Raw genomic sequence first — 25,601 nt, forward strand, 5'->3', positions numbered from 1 at the left:
GTACAACAAACCACAATGATGAAAAAGGATCCTGAAACACAAGAGTGGCACTTTATCTCAGTGTGTTTGCATAAAGATGCTTACAAATGATATCAATAATGATCAAAATAGGAAAAAAGCTAATACAAAAGATAGTATAGCCCAAAAGAAGAGATTCCATGCCAAGAAAATGATCCCTAGACTTGAAATACCCAAGATATCCATCATAGAGAAAAAATGCCAAAAATATGATAGAAAGAGCATGTGGTAGAATCTGGAAGAAATTACATCATTTTTGAAAAGTAGACAGAACCAGCTTTCCAAAAAATCATGTTTTCAAAAAATGGAGATGGGACACAAAAGAAATGCTCGTTAGAGTCAAAAATAGAACTTCGGACTTTAACTGCAAAAAAAATTATACTACATCAAAACCAAAAATATCCTACACCACTATCTTCATCTCGGAACCAGCTTTTTGGCACTTCTTTCGGATCGGGAAAAGACCTCTGTATGCTCAAGATATGGCCAAACAATCGCGAGTAGGTCAAAAAAGGACTTGGAGTGCTGATGTAGGATGATGTCATGCTAACATAAAAAGAAAACTACCTTAAATTTGACAGCCTACTTGCTGTCACAAAAAAAAAATGCCATGTGGCCTGCTACGTGGTGGTGCTTACTAGACCTGCTAACGTGGCAGGGGCCACATGGCAGATGCCAATGTGGAACCCGTGCCATATGTTAGCTATAGGTTGGTTAAAAAAGCTAGGTAGGTTGTTGAGGAGGTGGGGCCACAAGAGGGTGGTGGCTGCTAGCGGTGCTGGTCACAAAGGTGGCTAGATTCGATGGCATGACTGGCAAGGGTGGTGGGCGAATGACCCACCAGAGGCAGCTAGGCTGGGGCTGCTCTGCGGCGATCGATGAGCTGAGCGTTGGTGGCCGCCTGGCGAGGCACTGGTGGAGCAGTAGTTTTATAAAAATTTTAATTTTTTTTGGAAAAAATCGCAATAAATGCATTCGTACAGCCTCCCCAGGGGCAAAAAATTCTTGCCTAATGCTACGGAAGCCAAAAAAGATAAATTTTATATGGATCCTAATTGTAAATGGCCTTTCGGATCCAATGGTAGCATCCATTTGGGCCCAAAGTGCTCTAAAAAATCTCTCTTCCTCCCGATTGGAGAAAAAACCTTGAAAAAGCTAGGGTTTCTAACTCTGAATCGCGGCTTCAAAAATCCTTTGAACAAGAAGCAACAGGGCAGCTCTGATACGATGTAGAAGTTGTGAAAACCAACTTCATAGATTGCCAAGATCACTTGCATGCAAATAACTTGCTGAAGAGAAACCAAAAAAAGAAGGAAAAAGCAGAGCTTGGAAAATTTCAACAAGATGAGAAAAAAATTGTATTCCAAGATTGATTGAATGAATGCTTAAAAAAATAATTACAAGAGTTCAACCTTAAAGGTGGACAAAATCCCTAAAGCCTAAAAAAGCTAGGTTGCACAATATAATTAATAAAATATTAATTATATGCACCTAAGAGATAGCTTAAGAAAACTAGAGTAATAGGCAACTTATTTAATTAAATCAAAGTGATTTAATTAATAAGTGCAAACAAATAATTACTTTAACAATTCTGACTATTTCTTCCATGTTTTTGATAACCCTTTGCAAACTTGTTTGTGAACCCTTTTCTCCATTGCTCTCCCATTTTTTTCTTATTTTGGAACAGGTTGTTTGTAGTTCCTCATATTTTGATTACAATTCTATTGAAGTATTAAATAAATCTTCTTTTGTAATTTCCTTTGTAGTAGGGTAGGAAAAAATCTAAGTAACAACATGGTGCATATGGCATGTAGGTCCATTTCAAGTTCATGAACTTGGGTGGACAAATAAATATTTCCCATATATAAAGGGGGATTTGGTTTGATAAGTTAACGTAGATTTTAAAGGCTTCACAACTCGTAATCAAAATTGGATATAGGAACTCTACACTAGGTTGGTTGTCCTTGAATACTACAAAGGAATCTAGAGTTTAAGGTTTGATTCTCTAAATTATAATGGCCTAACATATACATGGATGCCAAACATTATACCAAGAATTATGATATTTTTTGGAGAAAAAAAAGACCCACTACTCAAGATGAAAGTCCTTTGCAACTCATCTTAGCAAAAGTTCCCTATAAAAAATGGGCAATTAAGTTCATAGGATGTATCCACCTTCCAACCAAACTCTCTAAATCAAGGTTCGTCATTAACAATATTTAATACTATAAAATATCTCTAGAATAACATCACTACCATATTGGGGTGCTTAATTAGCATAACTAGTGTAATGGGCTTAACAATTTATAGATAAAATTATGGAGTAAATATTAGCCAACTTCATCATTATACATAACCATAGTAATCTATATCGTCCAGAAGCCAATGGAGTTAGTGTTACACCAAAGATGGTCATTAGAGCTATCTTGGCTAAAATGTGTACAAATAAGATTGACTGATATGTCATAAGAAATTCAAAACTTTGGGGCCATCACCAAAAAAATAAAATAAAAAATTATGTCCAAATAGAGAACATTTGATTTGGTATATGGAATAGAACCTCTATTAAAGGTATAAGAATCTACCTAAGGGAAAAATTCACCCAAGAACTAAGAACTCAAACACAAGCACAAATGAAGACAAAAAATGGAGAGAGTATGATTAGAATAACAATGTATTCAATAACATGATACAAGAGTACACTAGGAGTGCCTGAATATAAAGGCCTCAGGAGAGCTTGTAGAATGCATAGAAGTTAGCACCATGAAGTGTCATACAACCAAGAACATGTCCACCAAATATGGATTATCCTCCATTAAGCATAGAAGTAAATATGGTGATGTGAGGATAAGCCTATAAGGGTGGGACACACAAATCAGTGTTGTAGACACCATGTGCTCAAATAAAGTTGCATACTCATGTGTTGTTAACATGACAACTCACAAGGTTGCACAAACTCCTAAGTGTCTCATAAATATAAATAATAAAATAATACAATATAATTAAATAATGCATTAACCTAAGTAAACTTAAGTAAATGTAAATAGTAAAGTACGTATTTACACCAACACCCCCACTTAAGTGAAACTTAGGAGAATGCCCTTAAGCTTATGAACTAGGATGAAGATGCATAATAGGTCCCGGCTACTAGGCCATGTAAGGTACCCATGTACATAATGAAAATGTAATCTCCCATAAAGTGGGGAAAGAGAGAAAACCTCATGGGAAAAACCCTCCCCCAAAAAGAGAGATAAAGGAGGATGCAATGATGGATGGAGTAATCAAGATCCCCCTATTATGATATACATCTAGTATATATAAAAGAGAATAAGAGAAGGAAGAGAGACAAAATAGGCTCCCCCCCCCAAAAGAAGAATGTCGACAAGTGAAAACTCCTCCAATGAAGAAGCTGGTCCAAGAATGCAGAATGATGTTCCTCCCCTTAGGAAGAAACAAAGCCCAAGGTACTGTCCTGAAGATGTGTGCTGGCCCTAAAACTTGCTCAAGTATCCCTGTACTGATGCTGAACTTCACCCCTTCCAACTGTGCCGAAAAGAATGAATGCAGATTTGGCAAGGATATCTACTGAACTTGTTCCGCTAAACAATCTATCTCCTCTACTGACAAAGAGACCTTCACTAATTTTTGTTCATAAGGATCCACAATCACACCAAACTGTGCAGATTGATCATGTAGAGAATGGACATGAGGGTCAAAGTGAGCCCTCACAACAACTGTAGAAGTATCAGCATCAATGAGAAGATGTATGTCCTCAAGTCTTTCTCCCAAGTCAACTGAAGCTAGAGCTGGAAGACAAGATGTACCATGCTGAGATGGACCTTTCACTGTGGCAATATAAGCACATGGACTGGACTAATGTGACCTCTCACTGCAACTGTCGATAGAACCCCACATATCTGAACCTATTGAAGCACTATTGCTGGTGTCACTATCAGTTTCCACTATGTATGATGTGTGAAGAGGAGTAGAGGACAAGCTCGGAGAACTTTTCTCAAAGTGAACATCCTTCTCCACAAAACTCTCATGAGTCTCTAGATCCATAAGTCTGTAAGCCTTCACATTGTCTTCATAACCAATAAAGGTACAAGGCCTAGGTGATGGTGCCTTGCAACTCCTGGAAGAAAGGTTTTCCCATGCTGGACAACCGAAGACTCTAAGGTGACTCACAACTAGTTTTTTGCTGCACCATACCTCAAAAGGAGTCTTGCCATCTAAGGTTGGATGAGGATATCGATTAAGTATGTGAGTAGCACTGCTAATGGCTTCAACTTCTAATAAAGGATCAAGAGACTTGGCCTTAATCATGCAACTTTCCATGGTCTTGAGAGTCCTAATCCTCATTGTTGTAACATCTGTCTTGTGCAGACTAAATGCTGGTGAGTTCTGAAGATCAATCCCCTCAATTTTTCAAAAGTTCTTAAATCTCCTGTCAACATATCTATTCTCATTGTCCACTCTTAATACTTTGATTGCTTTCCTTGACTTGTGTTCGGCATGAGCCTTGAATTCTTGAAGCTTATGTACTACTTCATTCTTATGATGAAGGAAAAAGACCCAAGTGAATCTTGAAAAGTCATCAACAAATGCAAGTATGTAGCGGCCTTGGCTAACTGAAGTCACTACAAATGGTCCTACTAACACCATGTGAACTAGCTGAAGAACAACTGGAGCTCGAGAAGACTTCCCTTTATCATACTTCTCCTTGAGATGCATATCCACTAAACAAGATGAACACTCTCCCTTAGAAAAGCTAATGTTGGGTAGACCTTTGACCATGTGTGTTGAGCAAAGTTGCTGAAGAGAGCGAAAGTCAAGGTGACCAAATCGCTCATGCCATAGATTGTTGTTTGAACTAGAGTGAGTTAACAAGGCTTGAGAAGAACTCTTAGGCACAAAATGGAAGAAGGAATAAAGCCTACTTTCATCATTGACTTTCCCAACTGCTACCAATGAATCATCTTTGAGACTTCGCACCATCACTGAATCAGGAAGGAACTCAACCTTATGACCATCTCCAAGGTGAATGATTTAGTAAAATGAGAGGAGATTAGAGCTTAGATTTGGAACATAGAGAACATCTTTGAATTCCCCATCTTCCATTTCTACATGTCCTTTCCCTTCAACTTCCATCTTAGCATCATCTCCTATGAAGATGTGTGGCACCTTTGACTGCTTCAATGAAGAAAAGTTTTGCTTTGAAGAACCCATGTGGTAAGAGGCACCTGAGTCAAGTATTTATTCCGAAGAAGAACTTGTGTTGGCCATAAGTGCTTGACCTTTACCCTTCGAAGAGTTAGGATTAGAATCCTTGGAAGTACCTGACACTTGAATCTTTTTCTTCTTGAGTAGATTTTCTAACTCATCGATTCTTTTTGTTTTTCAATGATGCTCATCATGATTTGGATTTTTGTAGTATGCACAAAAGAGTTTGTCCTTCTTTTCATTACTTCCCTTCTTGTTAGAAGAAGAACCACCTTGTTGAGAGGAGTCATGTTGTGTCTCAGATTGTGTTTTCTGCTTCCACTACTTTTTCTTGTTGTTTCTTTTTTCCCCTTGACTAGATTTGGAATCATCACTAGCCACCAAGGCTTTGGTCTTAGATAAGTTGAGAAGTCCAAAATCCACCAAGTGAGATTGTTCAACAATCAACATGTCTATAAATCCATCAAAGGAAGGCTTAAGGTAAGCAGATCCCATGGTCAACTTGTGAGTATTAAAACTCAAAACAAAGCATACTCACAAGGTAGCTTCTTCAAGATGTGATGTATCAACCTATCATCCTTCATGGGATTTCCACAATCATTTAGAAGTGCCCTATACTCATTGACTTTAATGATATAATCTTGAATTGTGTCATAATTCTTAGGATCCAAGAGAAGTAGATCATCCTCAATCTGAAATCCCTTTTCTTCATCCACTTTACCATACAACTGCTCAAGTTTATCCCAAGCTTCCTTAGATTCTGAACAATTTTTAATGTGAAAGAGAAGATCCCCATCTACACAACTCCTAATTACACGTAAAGCTTGTCAATCTTGACTTGTCCAATCAATGAGTTCTTTAGCATCAATAAGTTTGGTAATAGTACCATCAACATATAAACTATATCCTTTTTCCATTAAACTACTCCATGCAATATCTTTCCAAGTAGCATAGTTGTGTGAAGTTAGAGGAGGACATTTAAAACCCATGATGCAGAAATGAAAAAAGCACAAAAGAGAGACACAAAAAATACAGTGCACACCCCCCCTTTTCACTTAATCAAAAGACCCCCCCAAAAGAGATGCTTTGGCACTTTATAAGTAGTGTGTTTACAATGGGCCACTTATCAAAATGAACAAAGTGGACTTGCTGATTTGGCTTTTACAACTGCCTTATAAGGCTGAAATTTGTCACTTAAGCACTGTAGCTTAGTTTTACAAAAATTCTAAAAAATAATCAAAGCTTTACAATAACAAAGAAGGCCTAATTCTGAAAGTGAGAAATTTGTCCACACAACCCTAGAATATGACTTTAGATCTGGAAAGTAGACAAAAAAACACGCACTTTGAAAAAAAAAAACCCTAAAAAAGTGACCAGATGTGCTTGTACGGAGCTTCTGAATTTGCAAAAGGCAGGATTATGCAAGTATAGTCGCCAAGAAATGAAAATTCTACAAAATTTGTGCACCAAAACCAAAAAAAAACACCACCACTAGAAAATTCAAGAAATTTTACCTGATTTCAAAAAAAATTGCACCTGAATCGGACTCTGGATGTCCAAGTTATGAGCTCGCAAAGTCAGGCTGCCAAACTGAAACACAATCTAAAGAGGGGTCTGGAGGAGAAACTGCAAGTCTAAATTTGATGGTCAAATGGCTGTCAATGTAGTTGAAAAATGGCTTGGTTTGACGTTTAGACAGGCATCAAATTTAGCCCAGTGAAATGATGATGTCAGCAAGAATTTTGCCCCACTAGATGACGTGATAGTTGTACGGACTGTCCATACCATACGGACCATACAAAAAAAGTTAGTGTGGTAGCCCACATGGATGTACGGTCTGCTGATTCATGCTACTAACATGTCAAGTAGACCTGTTTCCATAGGTGACATGGCAATATGGGATTGGACCGAGGTGGTGAATGTTACAAAATGCCACGTGGTAGCTTTTCTCCAAAATGGGTGGGAGAGTATTGAATGTTGTCAAGAATCTCAGACACGGTAGGAACAGTCACCATACTATCTGTCAGTCATGAGAAATAGTTTCCAGATAGCTGGGACATCAAAGTCAATCGCCAAACATGTCGTAAGAAGTCTATGCGCAGGCAGGAGGATTTAAAATACGAATGGAGAATACTTCGCCGGGAAAGCCAAAGTCTACGGGCATTTCAATTGTCAGAGATCACATTCCACAGTTTTTGAAACCACCATCATAGTTTGTGAAACCACAGGTGGGAAACTCTACACACCCTTACCAAAGTTACCAAATGCGAGGTGGAATACAGTCACAAACACTGAAAAACTGTAAATCGCTCTGAGAAAACTTCAGCCGAGGTCTACAATGTGTTGGTGAAAAAGTTTATGCAAGATGCCATAGGGGATTGGGATATATCCCACATTGATAAGCACAACGAGGTCCCAATATTATAAATTACAGAGTCTGTTGCTACTAAAACAAAGTGCCAAGACTATCAGGAATGTAAGGGCAGTCTACGGTAGAGGTCAGGGCTGCCGATCTGAATCGAATTTGGTCACCCTTTCATAGGTATGGCCTCTGATGGTTTGTAGAGGTGCGACCACTACAGGGTCCCAAATGAATATAACCTGCGGCTCAAATAATAAAATATTTACTGTGCAGGTCGAGAGCTCACAGCCTGGTACTGCACAAATATTTTCTCCTCTGCTACTAGCCCATAGGGCTAAAAAAAAATTTTGAAAAATTGCAAGAAAATATGATAGAAATACAGTGAAAATTGACAGATCCAAAAATAAATTCATAAATCTGTGAAAATGATCATACCCATATCGCAAATCAGGGCCTCCAGGTTCTGATTTGCAAAAAAAAAAATTCTCACACTTGACTTTGAGCCAAGTTAGGTGTGCTTATAGTCGATTTTCACCCGTTCAACATTTCAAATGCAATGGTGAGATCAGATCTAGTGCTAGACGCTCCCAATTTCTGCAGCACTCCAGATTTGGGCTGAGGTGATGAAGCAACAAGAGGTCTCGAATGACTTGTGAAAAGAAAGTCTCCAAATTACTCTGATACCATGTAAGAATTTTCCTACGAAAAAAATTCACCCAAGAACTAAGAACTCAAACACAAGCACAAATGAAGACCAAAAATGGAGAGAGTATGATCAGAATATCAATGTATTCAATAACATGATACAAGAGTACACTAGGAGTGCCTGAATATAAAGGCCTTAGGAGAGCTTCTAGAATGCATAGAAGTTAGCACCATGAAGTGTCATACAACCAAGCACATGTCCACCAGATATGGATTATCCTCCATTAAGCACAGAAGTAAGTGCGGTGATGTGAGGATAAGCCTACAAGGGTACGACACGCAAATCAGTGTTGTAGGCACCATGTGCTCAAATAAAGTTGCATACTCCTATTTTGTCAACATGACAACTCACAAGGTTGCACAAACTCCTAAGTGTCTCATAAATAGAAATAATAAAATAATTCATTAACCTAAGTAAACTTAAGTAAGTGTAAATAGTAAATTACATATTTACACCAACAAAAGGTTATACTCTATAACAATGACATTTAGATTGAATGACAAAGAGATAAACAAAATATTAGATGGATTGAAGAAACTTGATGAAGCTAGGTAGTTTTTATAAACACATATTTGGGTAAAATGAAGAAGACTAAATTCTTGGCAATACCAAAACTATAGGACAAAATAATTATAGGTTGGAGACATGGTCCTCTTGTATGATGATAAGTTCAAAATGGGAAGAAAAACTAAATTTTGGGGCCTAGGACCTTATAAGATTAATAATGTTCTTGGTAATTATGAAGTTGTAAGAGATTATTGCCATTAAAAGAAATGACATACCAAATTAATATTGTCATTTATGGCAAAAAAAAATCTATACATGATGGATCATCCATACCAGTAGAAGATTGGATTGAGTAGATGAATTTGCTAAGTGTTTTGTGTATCAGTGACAAGATCATGAAGTAAATGATCAATGATGGAGATTATGGATGTTTTAAAGTGTGTGGTTCATATGGAAACATCATCAAAGTCATATTGGTTATGTCTAGAGTCACATCATCCATTTTTCAGCACACATAAAGATTTGATGAAGTAAACTAGTGATAATAGTTAGAAAAGAGTACTAACAATGTTAATTGTTTTGAATTTGTAATTTGGTGGAGAAAATTCAAAGGATGACTTATAATCTTACTGCATTATTTTGGGTTGACATCAAGGAAGTTGAATTTGGGAATCGACATGGTCACTCATAAAATTATTTTGGTGCTGACTTTGGTAACATGTTTAGGATTTTTCTACCAACATGAAAAAGTATATAAATGAGTTGTAAATTGAATTGATGTATGTTGTGATGAGTTGTGATGAATAAAGGTGTTAGGGAAAAAATATTGTAAGAAATGATAAGATTGAGCAAGGAACAAGAAATAATCCAAATAAGTTAAGTGTGAAACAATGTTACCATGAGATAAGAAAAATCCAAGAGCATACACCAAGATGGTTCAACAATGGAGACAAGGATTTATAAGGGGAAAGCAAATAAAACCCCTTGTGAGTATTATGAATGAAGGAAAATGCCTAGAGAAGAGAGAGAGAGAGTGTGTGTTGGAGCAAAATAGCTCAATACAATAACATCAAGTGCTAAGAGTGAAGAAGAAAGAAGGAGGAGCATCTCTTATAAAGAGGTGAGAAAGGAGTTGCATGTGTAACTCCCATTTCTATGAATTCCACATTCATAATAGGTGTGTGCAAAGTGTCACAATCCTCTTAAGGAGGATAAACTAAATTCCTTAATAAAGGAATAAAAATGAGTTGTCCTCACATGTGGAATAAAGGATAAACAATGACATGTCCTCCACATGTGTACAATAGGACAAACTATATTTAGGGATCCTTGGAATATCCCAAATAAATATATCCAAGGGAAGATTAACCTTTCTAACACCCCCCCTTAATCTTTACTTGGGGAGTTTACATCAACGGGTTGTAAACCCAAATTTTTACAATGGAATTGAAATCTCTCTTTAGAAAGTGGTTTGGTTAGAATATCAGCCACTTGATCTTCACCTTTACAATAAAGAAGAGTAATTTTCTTGTCTTCAACTTGTTCTCAAATGAAGTGATGTTGAAGTGAAATATGTTTGGTTCTTGCATGAAAAACTGGATTCTTTGCCAAGGCAATAACACTTTGATTGTCACAATGTATAGGGGTAGGTGATTATTGAGGTAGACCCAAATTGTCAAGAAGTCTTCTAATCCATAAAGCTTCCTTAGCTGCATTGGTACAACCTTTCTATTCAGCTTCAGTTGAGCAAAGGGAAACAGAGTGTTCTTTTTTGCTTTTCCAAGAAATTGCACCTGAACCAACAAAGAAACAATAGCCACAAGTGGATTTTCCATCATTGGGATCTCCACCTAGATCGGAATCAGTATAGCCATGTAAAATAAATTCAGAATTGGCATCATAGAATAATCCCATATTAATAGCTCCTTTAATGTACCTTAAGATTCATTTAGCAACTTTAAAATGAGTTTGTTGAGGTTTAGACATAAATTGAGAAACTAAACCAACACTATAAGCAATATCAGATCTAGTAAGAGTTAAATAATTTAAACTTCCTACCAACTGTCTATACAAAGTTTCATCAACAAAAGGAGTATTCATATCAGCCATTAATTTAGTTCCTAATTCACATGGAATTGAAACATGGTTAGAATCATTCATCTTAAATTTTTTGAAAAGATTATGAGCATACTTTCTTTGAGAAAGAAAGATACCCTTAGGAGTTTGGCAAATTTGCATACCTAAGAAGTAATGTAAGATACCTAAATCAGTCATCTGAAATTTCTGTTTAAGTTGGAACTTGATATCAGAAATCAAAGCATCTGAACTAGAAGTGAGAATTAGATCATCTACATAAACAATAACAATGATAATATCATCGTTAGTATGTTTAATATACAAATTAGGATCATTCTTACTTCTAGAAAAATCTTGAGAAATAAAGAAAGAATTAATTTTAGAATACCATTCTCTAGGTGATTGTTTAAGACCATAAATAGATTTTTTCAATTTACAAACCAGATTTTCATTACCTTTCTTAACAAATCCAGGAGGTTGAGCCATATAGATTTCTTCATGTAAATCACCATTTAAGAAGACACTTTTAACATCCATTTGATGAATGGGCCAATTCATTTTAGATGCTAAAGCAAGAACTAATTTGATAGTAGGCATTTTAGCAACAGGAGCAAAAGTTTCATTATAGTCTAATCCTTCAATTTGTGAGAATCCTCTAGCAACTAGTCTAGCCTTAAATTTACTAATTTCATTATTAGTATTCAATTTTGTTTTGTATAACCATTTACATGAAACTATATTCTTGCCATGAGGTAACTTGACTAAGTCCCAAGTTTGATTAGCAATTAAAGAATCATATTCCTCTTGCATGGCATTTTGCCAATGAGGTTGAGAGTTAGCTTGATCAAAAGACTTAGGATCGTTAGAATTCATAATAGTAGTCATCAAAGCATAATTACAATAATTAATCCTTCTATGTTTAATTCCACCAAATCTAGAAATGTAGTCATCACCTTCATTGATTAAGTTTTGAGCCCATTTAGGTTTACGTTTAGTTGCAATGGAATTATCACTAGAGGAAGAATCATTAGCAATAAAAGCATCATTAGTAGCTACTTGAATATCATTACTTGTAGGAGCAAAAATAATAGGTGGTACTTGAGTTGACAGGTTAAGAGGAGGAGTAGGGTTAAGAGAAGGAGGTTGGTCCTCCACTAGCATAATATTAGTGCCACTGAATTCTGCATCATGTGTAGTAGAACAGTCATGGACTCCATTTTCTGCAATACAAACATCTCTAGCAACTTGAACTTTGTTAGTAGTGGAATCATAAACACGATAACCCTTAGTGTTTTCATCATAACCAACAAACATATAAGGAGATGACTTAGCATATAATTTATGCCTTTTCTATTTAGGAGTATGAACATAAGCAACAGATCCGAAAATTTGCAAATGATGTAAATCAAGTTTCCTACCAGACCAAGCCTCTTCTGGAGTAATATCCTTGAGAACTTTGGTAGGATTCCTATTAAGAATATAAGTTGCACAAAACATGGCTTCAGCCCAAAATTTATAATGCAGATTCTTAGCATGCAACATGCTTCTAGCCATTTCAACTATGGTCTGATGCTTTCTTTCCACCACACCATTTTGCTGTGGTGTATAAGGAATAGTAAGCTCATGTTTAATTCCACATGATTTCAAATAAGAGTGAAAAGCATTATTCACATATTCCTTTCCATTATCAGTTCTGAGAATTTTAAGTTTAAAACCAGATTGCCTTTCAACATATAACTAAAATTCAATGAATATATCAAGAACTTGATCCTTGCTATGCAAAAAATAGATCCAAGTTCGTCTAGAAAAATCATCAACAAAGGTAAGTGCATACCAAGAACCTTGGATGGAGTTATTCTCCATGGGGCCCAAAAGGTCACTATGGACAAGATGCAACTTATGAGTTGCCCGCCATGATTTACCACTTGGAAAGGGCTCCCTATGCATCTTACCACTCATACAACCTGTACAGGCAATCTTAGAAGGAATAATGTGAGGCAAGCCATCAACCATATTATGTTTTTGCATGAAAGTAATATAATCCGAATTTAAATGGCCAAGTCTTTCATGCCATATATTGAAATCAATAGAAGTATGTAAAGAATATCATGAACTAGAAAATTCATAAAATTTAAATAAGTTATCATTATCCATTTTTGCATGAGCAATCACTTTTTTAGTTTGAGGATCTATGACATAACATGTATCTTTATAGAATTCAAATTTATAGTCCTGACATAACTATGAAACAGAAAGCAAATTAGTTTTCAAATTAGGTACATATAATACATCATGCAATTTTCCATTAGGAATAGTTACATCACCTAAACCTTCAACTTTACAAGTCTAATTATTAGCTAACTGAATAGGAATGTTAGCAATATCAGGTTGCAGAGAATCAAAAATTTCTTTATGAGAAGTTACATGTTGTGATGCACCACTGTCAACAATCCATTCTAAAGGTCTACAAAGATTAAAGCTACAAGTAAAAGCATGATGAGAATTAGAACCAGTAGAGTTACCTTTTTTATGATTTGATTTTTTATTATGGTTACTGTTGCTCATAGGTTTTTTATCATTTTTCTTTTTAAAACAGTTATTGACAACATGACCATCTTTGCCACAATAAGAACAATGAGGTTTGGAATTGGAATGATTCCTTTGATTATTAGTATTACGATTGTTATTATGATGATTGTTATGGTGATTGTTATATTTCACATGAAATTTATAGTTGGAATTATTAGAATTAGTATTATATTGTTTGTTGTTATTATTATTATTATTATTTGAATGAAAATTATTTTTATTTGAATTTCGAGACATAAATGCATGTTCAATTGATTTAAGGGTACCAAACTGAATTAGCTTAGCTTCTTCATGTCTTAATAAAGTTTGAAAAATAACATAAGTTAACTGAGAAGTTAAAGTAGGAATAGCAAGCTGTGCATGAATATTAGTTATAAACTGTTGAAACTATCTAGGAAGACACTTTTTAAGAATAAGATGAATTAAACGAATGTCCTCTAATTGAACACCTAAGGCAATAATTTGGCTTTTAAGAGAATCAAATTTTAATAGAAATTCATCCATACTCTTAAAATCTGCATACCTGAGATCTTCAAGTTGATCCTACAACTGTATTTTGCAGTATTCATCTCCACTGTCATACTTGGTTTACAAGATTGACCCGGCATCATGAGCTTTAGAACAGTGTGCAATTAACACATATAAATCTGAAATAATGGAAATACCAATTAAACCTAAAGCTTCTTCATTTTTAGTTTTCCAAGTATCTTTTTCGTCTTGGGTAGCCGCTGAACCAGGTTCAACAAAAGGATCAGTGGCTATCTCGAAGAGGTGTTTAAAACGAAAAATGAATGAAATATGAGTTTTTCAGGAATGATAATTGGAATGACTAAGTTTTATTTCTGGAATTAAGGTTGACATTTTTATAAAAAAAACTTCCTTAATAGAAATATGATTAAAAAAGTGGAATTAAAAAAACTTGCAGAAAAGACTATGATTAAGATATTGAAGAACAAATAATAGTATAGCCCTGTAGAGAAACATTAGAAAAATGATTAGTCTGAAACAAAAAGAATAAGTCAGAGACTTTTTTTTTTTTTTTTAAAAAGATTATCACCTAAAATGGATGATAGACAAACGAATTCAACTCTTTATATTTAGGATTCCTGGGTGTGAAATGATGAAAACAAACTTATACGTGGACAAATTTAGAAGCTATGAGATATAGATGCCAACGCAGATAGCTATAAGAGACTATGAGACATGCAAACTGTTTATGCATGCAACAAATATTTTGGCTTGCTGTGTGCATCAGACGGAAATGAATGAAAGAAAAAAATGTGGAGCAGGATTTGCAGAGGCAGGTGCAGGAATGCGTCTGCAGCTAAAACGCCTCCGACAGCCCAAAGAAGGAATGCTAAAAATAAATAATATTCCTCAAATGTTCAACCGGGGTTCTGAACAGAGGGCAAGGCTAGAGGTTTTAAGAGCAGGGCTGCGGCATTTTTTTACAAGCTGAAAAAAGGTCTTTAAAAAACAACGGAGGAAGAAAATTCAGAATGTTATCACGGAGAGGTGTTGTGAGAGAGGGCTTTGCCGTGAGGGCTTTTTCGCCTTTGAGAAGCTCACCACAATGGCGAGTTCCAACGAGAGCTCAAAACATTCTCAACAAGTTGTCGGATCATCACAAAGGCTTTGAAACATGATTAAATAGCCCTTGCCAAGCTTTCTCAGCGATTGAAGACTCTGAAGAAACATTGTTCAGAGCGTTGCATGCAGAATAAGTTTACATATGGCAATGCAGAATAAATTTGCCTGGCGAAAACACGCTATTCTTTAGTAAAAGGCGAAAGAAGAGTTCGCTTTGTCTTCACCAGACGGCTCCAGTAGAGAGAAGCAAACCCGAGTAGGTGAAGAGAAAGATTAGCGTGAAAAAAAGAAAAATTTTACAGACTCAATTTATCCTGACCGATCACCGATGAAAAACAAAAAGATTCTAAGACAAGAAAATCAATATAGAAAGTTCCTAAAAGGAACTAAAGAGAACGAGCGGTTAAGAAGAAGGAAAAAAATCTATTGATATTTTTTTTTTTTTCAAAAGATTAAAATTTTCAAAATAGATAATGTAAGATACATTCAAGATAAGATAATTTAAGATATAGACTTAAATATATTTAAAAATACAAAAAAAAATTACAAAATGTATTAAATTTTTTTTTTAAAATGAGTAGGAAATATATTTAATTTCTAAAAAAAAATAAACTTAATCTATTGAATGTCCTAAGGATTTTTAAAATCACACTTAGGATTATTAAGATTATTATAATTTTAAAATAAGTGCTTTCTAATAAATGCTTCTTGTTTTGGTGGCACGCCCTCCAAAACAAGAGAAAAAAAAATTTGAAACTTTTATAGGAAAATCCTTTGGCGGCAAGCCTTCCAAAGAGGGTTAGTAAATAATGATAAAAATGATACAATAAAATCTGCACATAAAGGATGTTAGAATATGCAGAAAATTGCAACACAAATTTCTTCTCTCAATGACGTCTCCAAATAAGGTGTGCTCCAATGAATGGTAACCTTCAACACAAAACTTAAAACAAGGATTAGATAGCCAAGCTCTGATACCATGTAAGAAATGATAAGATTGAGCAAGGAATGAGAAACAATCCAAGTAAGTTAAGTGTGAAACAATTTTACCATGAGATAAGCAAAATCCAAGAGCATACACCAAGATGGTTCAACAATGGAGACAAGGACTTATAAGGGGAAAGCAAAGAAAACCCCTTGTGAGTATTATGAATGAAGGAAAATTAATAGAGAAGAGAGAGAGAGTGTGTTGGAGCAAAATAGCTCAATACAATAACATTAAGTGCTAAGAGTGAAGAAGAAAGAAGGAGGAGCATCTCTTATAAAGAGATGAGAAAGGAGTTGCATGTGTAACTCCCATTTCTATGAATGCCACATTCATAATAGGTGTGTGCAAAGTGTCACAATCCTCTTAAGGAGGATAAACTAAATTCCTTAATAAAGGAATAAAAATGAGTTGTCCTCACATGTGGAATAAAGGACAAACAATGACATGTCCTCCACATGTGTACAATAGGACAAACTATATTTAAGGATCCTTGGAATATCCCAAATAAATATATCCAAGGGAAGATTAACCTTTATAACAAATATCAAAGTTTTTTAGATGCAATTCAAAGTAAAGCAACTAAGAGAAACACCATTGGATCTATCAAGTAGTGAGTGCTATTTTCATACCACATTCACTTGTTGTTCCCTAATAGATTTACAATTTAAATCCCTTAACCAAGTAACTCCTAATAGGGTGAGAAGGATCCTAATAGGCCCAAATATTAAATACTCTAACTAGGTGACTCTCATAAGGATTCTTCAAATCCCTTAACCAATAGCTCCTTATAGGGTTTTTGTAATAGTTTTTAACCTCTCTATAGATACTCTTAATTAGGTATTTCCTTGTACCATCTTATATTGGAAGCACTCCAACTTAATGAAGGTTTAGCACCTATTTAATGTGAGCTCATCATGTTCTCCTCCTCTTTCATTTCTTTCTCCCTTCTCTATCCTTTCTCCTAGGTGGAATTGGGGTAAAACCTAATAGATCTCCTTTGGTAATGAACTTGAGGTAGGATCTATTTTCCCCTAGGTCACCCTTTCTATCCACCTTTCCATTTGTAATCCAATCTCGATACTGAAATAGGGTTTCCTTGGAATCAAGGCATGAAATTTGAATTTTGAGACCTATTTTGGGGTCCCCAAATTATTGCTGAGGTTTGTGCACCTAGCAATTAGGGGTGCATTGTGTCCTTGATGCATTAGGGGCGTATTGCACCCTTGATTGGGCCCTATTTTGGCCCCTTTTTCACTAGGTTCCATATTTTGACAATCAAGTACAAACTCCTATGCCAGTCAACCTACATGAGTTAATTCATTCCAATCTCTATTTAAAGCCTTTTAGTGACTTCATTTTTCATATCCAAGCATTCTATGTTAGAGCACCCACAAGAAATTGCATTCAACCATTCAAGTTTCAAGTCTTCAAGCATTCAAGTTTCAAGTCTTCAAACATTCATTAAAAGTTCCTCCATTCATGATCAAGGATTCATGCATTAAATCCATTGAAGGAGTTTATGCTAGATCTTCCATTGCATTTTCAACATTCAAGATCTTCCTTCATACATTCCAAATCCTTTGTTGTATCTTCTTTGGTGAAGGGGATTTACTTTTCGTTTGTGTTATAGTTTATATTGTGTGCTAGATATTGTGGAAGTTGATTGAAAAATCTATAGATTTGTGGTTTCATTGATTCAACCCCCCACCACTCCCCACTCTCATCTTAGTGCCTAATCACAATAACACAATCTACATAGAAATATTAGATGAAAAACTCCTACTCTTCTATTTGAATAGAGTGAGACAAAAATATTATCATCAAAATCCAGAATAGAGTTGAATTGAGGAAAAATCTTAGTTATTAAGGGGGAATGATGCTAATAGGGAAATAATATTTATACATACTTCTAGCGAACATGTCACATCTTTCTAATTCAAGTATTTGGAGATTAAACATTAGCATGTAGAAAAAGGACACTAAACATGGGTCACATCCATTCTTATAGGCACAATTGTATTATAATATGTAATCACTAAAATTCATAAAAGGCATATTGATAGATCTAACACATAGGAGATCCAAAAATTGTTATTAATTTGAAAAATTATTTATGGGTTACATGTCATTTAATATAAGCAAGCATGACCGATAAAAATAATCAAATAGACTATTCATTTCATATTTAACTAGCCACTATTGAGATTTTATCTATGTCTACACATTCAAATCAAACAATATGAAAATATGCTCAATACATAACAATACCCAAAGCATTTAGTATAATCAACCAACATAATATAATGCACCTTCTCATAAAATATTTTAATTTCAATATCAACATCATAATATAAGTGATACATGAATAACTTTGATTTAATCATTGATCAAATCAATAATCCAAATCACATGGATACTTCAACTATCATATCATTTCCTTCCCTTGAACATACATAGACATTCACTCCATGCTTTGGCTCTTGCTACAAATTTCTTTTGAGAGATAACAAAAAGATATATGAAGATGGGAAGTTTTTTTTGCTCCTATTTGGATAGACTTTGATGTAATGCTCTTGGGCCTCTCAATGTAATATGTTCTTACTTTAGATGATAAGCTTCAAAAACTTTTTAGGGTGTACATGACAACAAATTTTGTATGTACATGAAGTTAGTAAATTTGTAAAGTTGTGACAACAATATGTAATGAGACTTCTTGTGTACATAATCTCTCTACAAGGGTTGCACTATTATTCTATAGTTTCTACTTATTCAAATTATATAATGTAATTTCAGTCATTTTTTTGTAAAAAAAATGACATCTTACATTTTAGTCATTATTTTGGAGTTATATGCTTGAGTTTCTAAGGTTGGCATGTCAATCAACACATTAGTATTTCAATGCAAGATAGGCAATCGTGTTTTATCCTCGCAAAAAAAAGATGCCAGGCTTAGAGATTTTTTTTTTGACTTTCTAGTTTTTTTCTTTGTAACATTTATCATGAGGCCTCTTTCTTTACTCACCATTGGGTCATAGTTTTCAGTTGATGATTTAACAACACCACTTGATAATTTTGGGCCTTGCTTGGTCTATACAATAAGAAAAGTCATGGTTGGTGACATTTGTGTAGGAAGGGGATTTCCTCCATGATTGAAAGATAATTTCTCTAATAACTTTTGGTTGTGTTGTTGTGATATTGATAATGAATACATGCTTTCTTATTATGATATATTTACAAGGTCAGGAGATGCTACTATATTGTTCATAGGTTTAAGAGCACGCCTTTGAGAGATGATAAAGTTTTCTTAGTAGAGCATAGATATAATTCTTATTATATTGTAAATATGTTTTATTGTTAATATGATGAGTGGTGTTTCATAGATTTAATTTTTCTACTCCAACATTTTTCTGGATACATATTATGTTTTGTGAATGTATGTTTCTTATATCTTTTATCTTTATTTGTTTCTCCATTTTGGTTATTTTTCTTATTCCTATTTAAATTTTGTATGTTGCTAATTTATTGTTATATTTGACAACTTATAACAATTTTATCATTGTTTCCAATTCTACTTGATTGGTTTTCCACCTTGTAGCTTAGTTAAGCCTTATTTCATCATTTTTTAAAACTTGGAAGACACATTAGTAATGTATGCAATACGTGCTTCATAAGTATTTGATGTTAACAATAAAATGCTAATGGAATCTTGAGGGATGATGTAAGTTCTTTAGTAGTAGATTGGGTATAAGAAGAAAACTTGAATATTTGTTGATAAAATAGCCAATGTAATCAAAATTATTGATGCTAAATAAAGCTACACAAAATTGGTGACTGTTGAGAGTTCCTTTTTAAGGTAGCAAAGGCAGTAGATAAATCTTTATTCATTGAAATAACCTATAGGCAATGCATTTTTATGATATTCCTAGGCACACAATTAGAACTTTTAGCATAGGAGTTGACAAGTAATGACTATTTGGGATCATAATTAATTTCAAAATTGAACAAGGAAGGTGCATGTTTTATGCATAATCTTTAAAAAGTTAAAGGTCATGGATATAGCCTTGAGCTCATCAAGGTTGCATGTATGGTTTTGGATTAGGTCAAAAACCACATTATGATCTTAAACCATATTGATCAAAATCTATTATTGATGATCCATAGTTAAAAAAGACCTATGTGCTTTCACTTATCCTTTCTAAAAAATTGGTAGTTTCACTTATTTTCTCTTAAAAAATAATCCACTATTTCTTTTAAGAGGGATTGTAAAGGGAACTCAAATATTGATTTCATTTGGAACATTCTTAATGTGTGTTTTTCAAGATATATCAATTAAGATGTTCCCATGTAAAAATCTTAACTGATCAAATTATTGAGGTTTCTCATAGTTAAATCTTTTAGGTGCTAAAAATCAACGCAATTTTAGGGAGACCATTATTTCAACAAAATGTACTGTGTTCATCATGAGTATATTCATATAATTTATACTTGATAAAAAAAATCAAGTACTTTTTGAATAAACATGAACTGTTATTAATAAATACAGGGGAGGAGAAGAAAAATTATAAACTGTTTGGTTATTGGATAGGCTAGGTTTCACCCCCTTTTCCATTATTCTAGGTTGAGCGATGAATAGATGGAATTTGATTCGTTGGTGATCAAGAGAGGCATGCAAGGCTTCAAACCCATATTGTGACCATCTTAGCTAGGCCCAACTATGCCTAGATGACATATACCCCTCAAATCATTCCTTGATCAATTGTTCTCTACATACAGGGACAACTGTCATTGCTACAACTTCTCCTCATTTAGTAGATCACCACTCCAGTCATAAGAGTTCACCTTTTCCTCCAAAATAAAGTTCACTGAGAAAGGGCTTGATTTCAACATTTGGAAGAGGAGAGGAATGATCAAATATCTATTCGTAACCGTCTATATGGATATTGGTCCTCCAATTCAGCCTATAGAATAAAGCATAACATATTTGAATTAAAAGTTAACTACATAATATTATATTCTCCAATAGTAGTAAACCTCCTTTAAAATGACATTGTTAAACAAGAAATTGTTTCTTAACAATTAAAATGTTCTTTTTACTAACTTATTAATACCGATAAACATTCTACAATGGCAGAATGGGGGAGTGGGATGGTGTGATCATGTTAATGTTAACTTTTATTCTTCTAGTTTAAATTTGACAACCATCTACATTATCAATGATGAGCTTAAGGTGCTTTCTAATGAATGGTTCATAAGGCACAACACTTGGTGAAGGTTTTGCAAATGGGGTTGCAAGCTTTGGGTTTAACTATGGAGGAAACTCTATAGTTAAGCGCGCTCAGGCTGGAGTAGTACTAGGATGGGTGACCTCCCGGGAAGTCCCGGTGCTTCACCCCTATGAGCATCACCTAGATCCAATGAGTGCTAAGTGTTCCATTTATTCTCATGAGAGATGGATTCATGTTGAATCACTACTCATGAAACATGAGTCATCGAGTTTGACTCAAAATCACACAGTTAAATCCTGATATTCATATCACAACCATCTACATGTCAAAGTTTAAATCTTATTATAGATAGAATATACTTTTAAAAACAATTTAATAAATACTACATAAAATATCCATTTCAATTAGCATATTTCGAGATGTAAATCATCCATTTTTTAAGAAATTATAATAAAAAGATCAAGTTAGTAAAAAATTAAATAAATGAAGATAAATGAAATATAAATAATTTTAGGTGTAGTAAATTAAATTATAATTTTTTGTAGTGGATATCTATCGGCATTTATTTAGATAGATTATTTAAGATATATATACACGTGCAAATTGTGTGGACAAATGTCAATGTGTCCTTGGTCTATTGGTGAAGTTGAATGACTCACAAAGAGTCCACCAAGGATCAAGTCTTGCTTAGTGCAAGGCTCTGACATCATAAGGGACGAGGCCAGAATCATGCCCAAGTGAGGGTCCCTAAAAAGTCTATGTTGTGGCCTTCACTGGTTGGTAGCTTGGTGTCTTGAACCCTACATAAAAAAATTTAAAAAATTGTGTGAACAATCTCTGTAGAGCCACGTAATTGTTGGTATTTGTCTTTGCATTCAAACGAATAAATGTTAGATAGATAGATAAAATTTTAACGTCCACGAGCCTAAAAATAGCCTATGGGACAACAAGACAACTCAAGTAGACTTAAGTAGCAATGTTTGCTATTTGTGCAGGATGATGATGAGTCCACCCAATTGTTCGATGTACTCTTCATTGAATAGGTTATGCCAAGAATTGTCACATATAGTGTTTGCAAATTTATCTCTACTACTCTTGTAGGCCTCACATTCTAAAATAAAGTGTTGTTCAGTTTCCACTTTCCCAGAATTGCAGAATCTGTAAATTCTCTCTTCCCAAGCCTCCTTTGGCCTCTTCGAATGCTCGATCTCACAATGAAGTTGGTGAGAGTTGGTTCTCAGCTAAGCAATAAGAATTTTAGCCCTCCACGAAATGTTGGCTCCTATGTATGCTTTTTGGAGTTGATCACAAGTGGGGTTGAACTCATTTATATAATATAAGTTCTTCCTTCCGATCTCGCTTCTCCAATTTCTCTTGTAGAATTTCTCTATGACAAAGACCTTTATTTTTTTTTTTTTTCTAGGGCACATATTGAATTGAATATTCCATTTACTCATCCATTTGATGTTTTGTTGCATCCTTGTCCTTTTTCACTTACATAGTGTGTCACTAAAGACAACTTTAGGCCATCTATCTTCTTTCATTTTTTCGATTCTTTTTAGATAGCTTAGAAGGCAAACCATAGCAAGTTCCTCAATAGGAGAAGCCCCCATTTCACTTAGCATGATATCATATGGAACAGTGCTTTTGATTTTAAACTTGCTTGTGATCAAGCACTTTTGGATTCCTTCGATTTGTTTCCAATGTGCTATAGTAGTGTTGCTAGCCCATAATTCACACCCATAAAGAACAACTGGTAGCACAAGAAGACCGAACAAAGTTTGAATAGTTTTCCAATCCCACAACTTTGCTTCATGGCACCTATTTTGAAGAGCATAAAAATCCTTCCACCCACCTAATATCTTTTTATACCTGCAGCTAGACTAGCTTAGTTTTTTTTTGAAATCAATGCCAAGGTATTTATACTCCACAACTTCTTCAAGAACACTTCCATTGTAATAAAATTCATGTTGGTGTTGTTTTTTATTATTAGAGAAAATCACAACTTTAGTCTTGCTGATATTGACCTGCATCCCCACCATTCCACAAAAGCGCTCAAGAGAAGATAGATGATCTTGCAAACCAGAGGTAGATTTGGCAATTAAAATGAGATCGTCTGCATATAGGAGCAGCTTTATAACAAATTCACCTAGTTGAATGCCTTCACCCTTTTGCATGTTTAACCACTCTTCTAGTTTGTCAATATATAAACCAAACAAAGCAGGAGATAAAGGGCAGCCCTGTTTGACCCCGATATCACTCCTAAAATATTCTAGAATGCCATCTGGAGTTCTAATTTTAACTTTCACCTCTTCATACATTCTATGAATAGTAGCTCTGAGATGCATAGGAATCCTCAATTCTTCCATCCTAAACCAAAGCTTGTCTCTCGGGACGGTGTCAAAAGCCTTTTTAAAGTTGACAAAGCAAAAAAATACCTCTTCCTTTTTCTCCCACTCTTTTTCAATAATGTGTCTCAAAGTGACACAATGATCCATTGTCGAGTGCTTTGGCCTAAAACCAGCTTGCCCTTTAGTACATTTATGGTTTTCTTCTGCCCATTTGCTGATCCTAGTTTCTATCATGCTGCCAAAAAGTTTAGCAAAGAGGGGATTGATCATTATAGTCCTATAGGTGGAGGGATTGTTAACATCACCACTCTTAAAAAGTGGTATTGCAAGGCTAATTGTCCAATCTTTCGGAAACCCTTCTTGGAAAATTTTGTTGAAAATTTCAGTGATGTGCAATGCAAGAGTTTTCATACCCCACTTCAGATATTCTGCTTGGAGCGCAAAAAGGTCTTTTGTTTTACCTCCACCTAACTTCTTAATCCCTGCCTCTATCTCTTGCACAGTGAAAAGATTTGTATCATCATTGACCAAAGGTGGCTGTCCCACTCCACCCTCTTGTTCATAAAGTTTCTTAGCTTATTCAAACCATTGGGTGGCAGTAATATTATTATTTTCAGTTTGTTTTCTCCTTGGTTGGAGTTCTTTCCAAAAATCTTTGGAGTTATTTCTGCCCAAGAAAATTAGCTCCTCTCTCCTTGTGAACATAAAATCAGTAGTGAAGAGAAAAGAGGGCGACACGATTTCATTGGCATTGGGTACAAGAGATTGAACAACAATGCACATTTCCAGTGTCCTCAAGGTACAATTTCAATGCCATTCCCTACCAATCTCCATCTCGCAACATTTTGCAGAGGGGGATTGGTTGAAGGAGGCTCTTTCAGAGGGTCAAAAAGTTCACTCCCACATCACAAAGGGGATTCAAATATTCTAGACACATACTTTTACAGAATACCCTTATATTCATGTATGACAGGTGCGGAAGCCTAGTAGCTGCGCGCGAAGTGTTTGATCAAATGACGAAATGAGAAGTTTTCTCATGGAATATTGTCATTGCTGCTTACAGACAACATGGCTATTCTCATGAGGCATTGGCATTGTTTTACCAAATGCAACGAACAACCGTTCAACTGGATCAGTTTATCTTGGCTAGCGTGCTCCCAATCTCTGCCAAATGTGAAAGCTTGCACAAAGTGCGTGAATTGTTTGAAAAAATGCCTGAAAAGGATGTGGTCTCATGGATGGAAATGATTGTGTTATATGCACAAAATGGATTTGCTGAGAAAGCCCTGGAAACTTTTAAGCAAATGCTGGTAGCAGGTGTAAAGCCAGACTCAACAACCTTTGTCAGCATCCTCCTCGTCTTTGGAAAAATGGGAGCTTTAGAACAGGTTATCCACATCCATTGAAGAATAATTGAAATGGACTATATGTCTAATGTCATAGTTGCAAATGCTCTGGTAGACATGTATGCAATGTAGCCTCAGGGAATTTTGTAATTGTCAGATATGCACAAAATGGTGTTGTTGATGAGGCTGAAAAGCTTTTCAAAGAAATGCCTCAGAAAAATGTTGTCTCATGGAGTGTGATGATTGGCAGATATGCACAAAATGGACATGCGGAAAATGCCATGGAAACTTTAAACAAATGCAATTGGCAGGTGTGAAGCCAATTTCCACAACTTTTGGCAGCATCCTCTCGGTCTGCGTTAACTTGGGAGGTTTGGGACAAGGAATGGTCTTTTACTAGATGTGGTAGTTGTAAGTGTCTTGGTAGATATGTATATAAAATTTGGAAGCATACAAAAGGCACGTAAATTGTTTGATAAAGCAGCTCAACGAGATGTAGTTTCATGGACATTAATGATTGCAGGTTATGTACAAAATGGGTTTGTTGAGAAGGCTTTAGAATTATTTATACAAATGCAACTGGCAGGTGTAAAGGAAAAATCCACAACCTTTTCCATGTAA

General features: G+C 35.0%; 1 protein-coding gene and 1 pseudogene across 1 annotated transcript; one reads left to right on the forward strand and one right to left on the reverse strand.

The window, feature by feature from the left end:
- Positions 1 to 826: 826 nt before the first annotated feature.
- LOC149528802 (pentatricopeptide repeat-containing protein CRR2, chloroplastic-like) lies at positions 827 to 25,601 on the forward strand. The gene is made up of 6 exons (XM_089808071.1): positions 827 to 922; positions 14,737 to 14,921; positions 15,226 to 15,327; positions 24,698 to 25,022; positions 25,231 to 25,351; positions 25,465 to 25,601. Exons 1-6 carry the CDS (start codon positions 827 to 829, stop codon positions 25,599 to 25,601), a joined length of 966 nt encoding a protein of 321 aa, XP_089664197.1.
- On the reverse strand, positions 15,194 to 15,303 carry LOC149528803 (U5 spliceosomal RNA; annotated as a pseudogene).

This window comes from Cupressus sempervirens, chromosome 11 (assembly GCF_028749045.1).
Source record: "Cupressus sempervirens isolate cs-2001-9-10 chromosome 11, ASM2874904v1, whole genome shotgun sequence".
In the NCBI taxonomy this organism is placed as follows: Eukaryota; Viridiplantae; Streptophyta; class Pinopsida; order Cupressales; family Cupressaceae; genus Cupressus; species Cupressus sempervirens.

What these genes read in the sequence shown, in the direction of transcription:
- LOC149528802 (XM_089808071.1), top strand. Translation starts at nt 827, where the DNA reads ATGACTGGCAAGGGTGGTGGGCGAATGACCCACCAGAGGCAGCTAGGC. An exon ending in GTAGAGAGAAGCAAACCCGA is followed by an intron (nt 15,328 to 24,697) that starts GTAGGTGAAGAG and finishes TGCTGCTTACAG; the next exon opens with ACAACATGGCTATTCTCATG. An exon ending in GGTCTGCGTTAACTTGGGAG is followed by an intron (nt 25,352 to 25,464) that starts GTTTGGGACAAG and finishes TTGATAAAGCAG; the next exon opens with CTCAACGAGATGTAGTTTCA.